Below are 3,251 nucleotides of genomic sequence, written 5' to 3'. Positions count from 1 at the left end.
TACCTAAGCTAACCACAGGGTTCTAGAGTGGTCTTGTTTTGAATGTTACTGTCCTGGGCCTCTCAGGCAGGCTTCTTGGGGTGTGGATGTACCAGTTCCTATAATGGGAGAAACCTGTTGTTGAGAATCATTATCATCTGCCTGAGACAGAAACCAAGCTGCAGGCACCAGGAAGGATGGCACGGAATGAGAGAGAGAGAGAGAGAGAGAGAGAGAGAGAGAGAGAGAGAGAGAGAGAGAGAGAGAGAGAGAGAGAGAGAGAGAGAGCGCGCGAGAGCGCGCTAGGGGACTTCCAGGATGGAGCGGGCAGGAAACAAGGGCAGGCAGAGTGTAAAGGGGGAGACACATCAGTAACATTCTACAGTGAGACCTCAGGAGGGCAAATATGTTAGATTTGGAAGTTGCAGTAATTATGGTTGCAGCATTTGTGAACATAAGTCTGATTGTTGAGATGAAATGTCAAGTCTCTGCAGAATTTCTGACACACCAAATATGATAACTGGAGAATAGAATCTGTAATAAGAAGAAACCATAGAAGATAAGCCAATGAGCTTAGTTCTCTAAAGACAAGTCAAACTCACCAGTCCAGTCACTGAAAATGTAATTAGGCATCAGGGTAGGATTAGGGATGGCTTCCCAGCTCAGACTTCCCAAGAGGACCCAGGCAGCAGGTGTAGAAATCACTGGCCCCTACAGGGGTTGCTTGCCTGAGGTCCCCGACAGCCCTCCCCTCTTTGTAGAGCGGCTTCATTCCTTTTCCCGCTAGAAGATGAGCAACTAGTGCTTCATGTCTTCAGAGGTAGAGTCAGTTTGGTCAGTTTTATTGGGAATATAGAACTCCCACCATCTTCCTCCTGTCTCATCTTCCCAAATCCTCTTCTGTCTGCACGTATCGAGACCCATGCCAGAGGTATTCAGCTCTCCTGGCATTGGTTCCTCTCCTGGATTGGCCTTCGTCTGAGATATAAACTTGCTGCAGTACTCTCCTAAGAATTCACTAAGAATCTCACAGCACCCCCGGGCCCTCCAACTTACCCCTGTAAATCTTTAACATCATGCACGTCTCATTCTTCTGAGCAACACAAACACGGAAGCCTCTTCTACAGCGATCTGTCTTTGTGCGAAGATGGCACGTGATACACCTCAGGGATGTCACTGCTGGAGAGCGTAGAGCTGGTGTGAGACAGGGAACATACGGACTTAGAAGGAGCTGAGTGTGTGAGGCCTGGGTGAGGGGTGATGGGTGAAGAGTGGAGGAAGAGCTGGTGGTGGGGTATCAGGTGTTAAGCGGTTGGAGCTCTCACCAATTCCACGTCCCAGAGAAATGCCACTGTGAGAATAAAAGGATTCTGTCCCAACCTAAGCCCTTTAACCTGGGTAACTGAGCAAAGATTTAGCCTCCATGGTATTGATTTTTCCAGCTTAAAAATGGTTTTATTAATATTGGCCTGGCCTACTTGGCAGCACTGTAGATAGACAGGAGTGTGACCATGGTGTGGGGGGCGCTTTAAAATATTTTACCGAAGCTAGTGTTACTGTAATGGAATTTCTGACATTTGCTGCTGAGATATTGTTAGGTGACATACTCTATTTTGAATTTCAAACTGACTCTTTGCGGAGGACTCATGTATGATAACATGGTCAGTGACACAGTACGTGGTACTGTGGGGTGAGCTAACCAAAATATAGATTTAATTTTTTTAAACACCTCTCTCTGTGTACCTACATGAGAAAGGAAAGTAGCACTTGTTTCAATATAAAGTCCCTGATAAGGGTTTCAGAAGCCATTGTCCAGCACTAAAATAAACTACAAAATGATTCATTACAGAGTGACCAGCTGCCTCGGGCAATGGCATACAGATGTATAAGTGGAAAGGGTGTCCCAGGGAAAATCTTAGATTATGGGGAATGGTAGGGACAGAGTGGAAAAGCAGTGTGAAGGGGCAGCTAGAGAGGCTGGAGCCCCTGATAGGGAATGGCAGAATGTTGAAAGGTCAGAAAAGCTGGCCAGGAAGGCCAAGGAATAATTCTGAAAGCTAGCGTCCCCTCCCTTATAAATGTTGTCAAGGCTCAATCCTGCATGCATACCTACTGCCTATGTGGAGTTTCCTGGGGCTCACTAGACCTTATCTCTGGAGCTCACTCCTCCGGTATGTGACTTACCCTCAAAGAAGCAGAGGAGGGAGAAGACCAACAAGAAGTATTTGTCCATCTTGACGTACAAGTCCCTTGCACAGGAAGAAAAAAAACAGGAGCTACAAGTACAGGTCTTTAGACTACAGGGAGGAAATCTTCTTCATCACAGGGCAGGGATGCCCTGTGGGCCTGCCTGAGGGAACCAATCATACAAGGTTTCCACCCGGAGCTCAAGTTCATTCTCTTGTCCACCCCACAGCCGAGAATAATGATAGCTAATAAATGCTGGCGTTTACATTAAGCTAATTTTGTTTTTATATAGTCATCATAGTAATTATTATTATAGTTGTGATATTTTTATTCTTCTTCCAATTTCCCACAGCAGAAACTGGGTCTTGGTGAGGTCCAGTATCTTACCCAAGATCATATATCTAGTGATTGATAGTATAAGAATTTCTAATTCTAGAGGTCACACTTTTAACCACCTTGACTCCTTGCCTCTTGGAGATTTATTCATACATTCAATAAATATTTATTGAGAGCTTTATGTGCCACACACAGTTTCATGTGTGAGAATAGAGCGATGAATAAATCAGACAATCTCACTTAGTTCCTCACTTTATGGATGAGAAACAGAAGCGTGAAAGAGATGAAAAGATGTATAATTTATCACCAAAGTGGACCTTCAACCTAGAACTCCTGATTCTCAGCCCAGAACTCTTTCACCTTGCTAGAAATCTGTCCTCTAAGGCCAAGTACTATTAAATTTGTAGGGCTGTGAAATCCCTCCTAGAATTATCACACAACTTGATCTTTAGCAAATTTATATTGTGAATATGGCCAGTTTTGTCTATGATTTAGGTATCTATCTCTACAAAACTTAACTCAGTGAAGGTTCACCCTGGGTAAAGCCCTGGGAAACTGTGACCAACCCTGCTATTCGAAATCTCCTAAACCTGTCAGTGGGCTGATGGTACTTGGGCTAGAGACTCTTGGATCTTCTATACTGAACTGATTCAATGACGTCTTCTTTAGTTGTAGAAACAGTTTGTTCATTAAAACACATCAAGTCTGACATTTTTAGACAGCGGACATAAATTGTGTGAAATTGGGTC

General features: G+C 44.2%; 1 protein-coding gene across 1 annotated transcript; it reads right to left on the bottom strand.

The window, feature by feature from the left end:
- Positions 1-388: 388 nt before the first annotated feature.
- PATE3 (prostate and testis expressed 3) lies at positions 389-2,212 on the bottom strand. Its single transcript, XM_033097308.1, has 3 exons — positions 2,164-2,212; positions 1,036-1,158; positions 389-513 (listed from the first exon to the last, which is right to left on the bottom strand). Exons 1-3 carry the CDS (start codon positions 2,210-2,212, stop codon positions 389-391), a joined length of 297 nt encoding a protein of 98 aa, XP_032953199.1.
- Positions 2,213-3,251: the final 1,039 nt, after the last annotated feature.

The sequence above is a fragment of the Rhinolophus ferrumequinum genome, chromosome 25 (genome assembly GCF_004115265.2).
Source record: "Rhinolophus ferrumequinum isolate MPI-CBG mRhiFer1 chromosome 25, mRhiFer1_v1.p, whole genome shotgun sequence".
NCBI classification, from domain to species: Eukaryota; Metazoa; Chordata; class Mammalia; order Chiroptera; family Rhinolophidae; genus Rhinolophus; species Rhinolophus ferrumequinum.
This window is presented reverse-complemented; position numbering and strand designations above follow the sequence as displayed.

Bases quoted from the DNA above. Each gene is read 5' to 3' on its own strand.
- PATE3 (XM_033097308.1), bottom strand. From the start codon at position 2,212: ATGGACAAATACTTCTTGTTGGTCTTCTCCCTCCTCTGCTTCTTTGAG. The intron at 1,159-2,163 runs GTAAGTCACATA...TACGCTCTCCAG, and splicing joins CCTCCTCTGCTTCTTTGAGG to CAGTGACATCCCTGAGGTGT. The intron at 514-1,035 runs GTAAGTTGGAGG...TTCTTATTACAG, and splicing joins GATGTTAAAGATTTACAGGG to ATTCTATTCTCCAGTTATCA.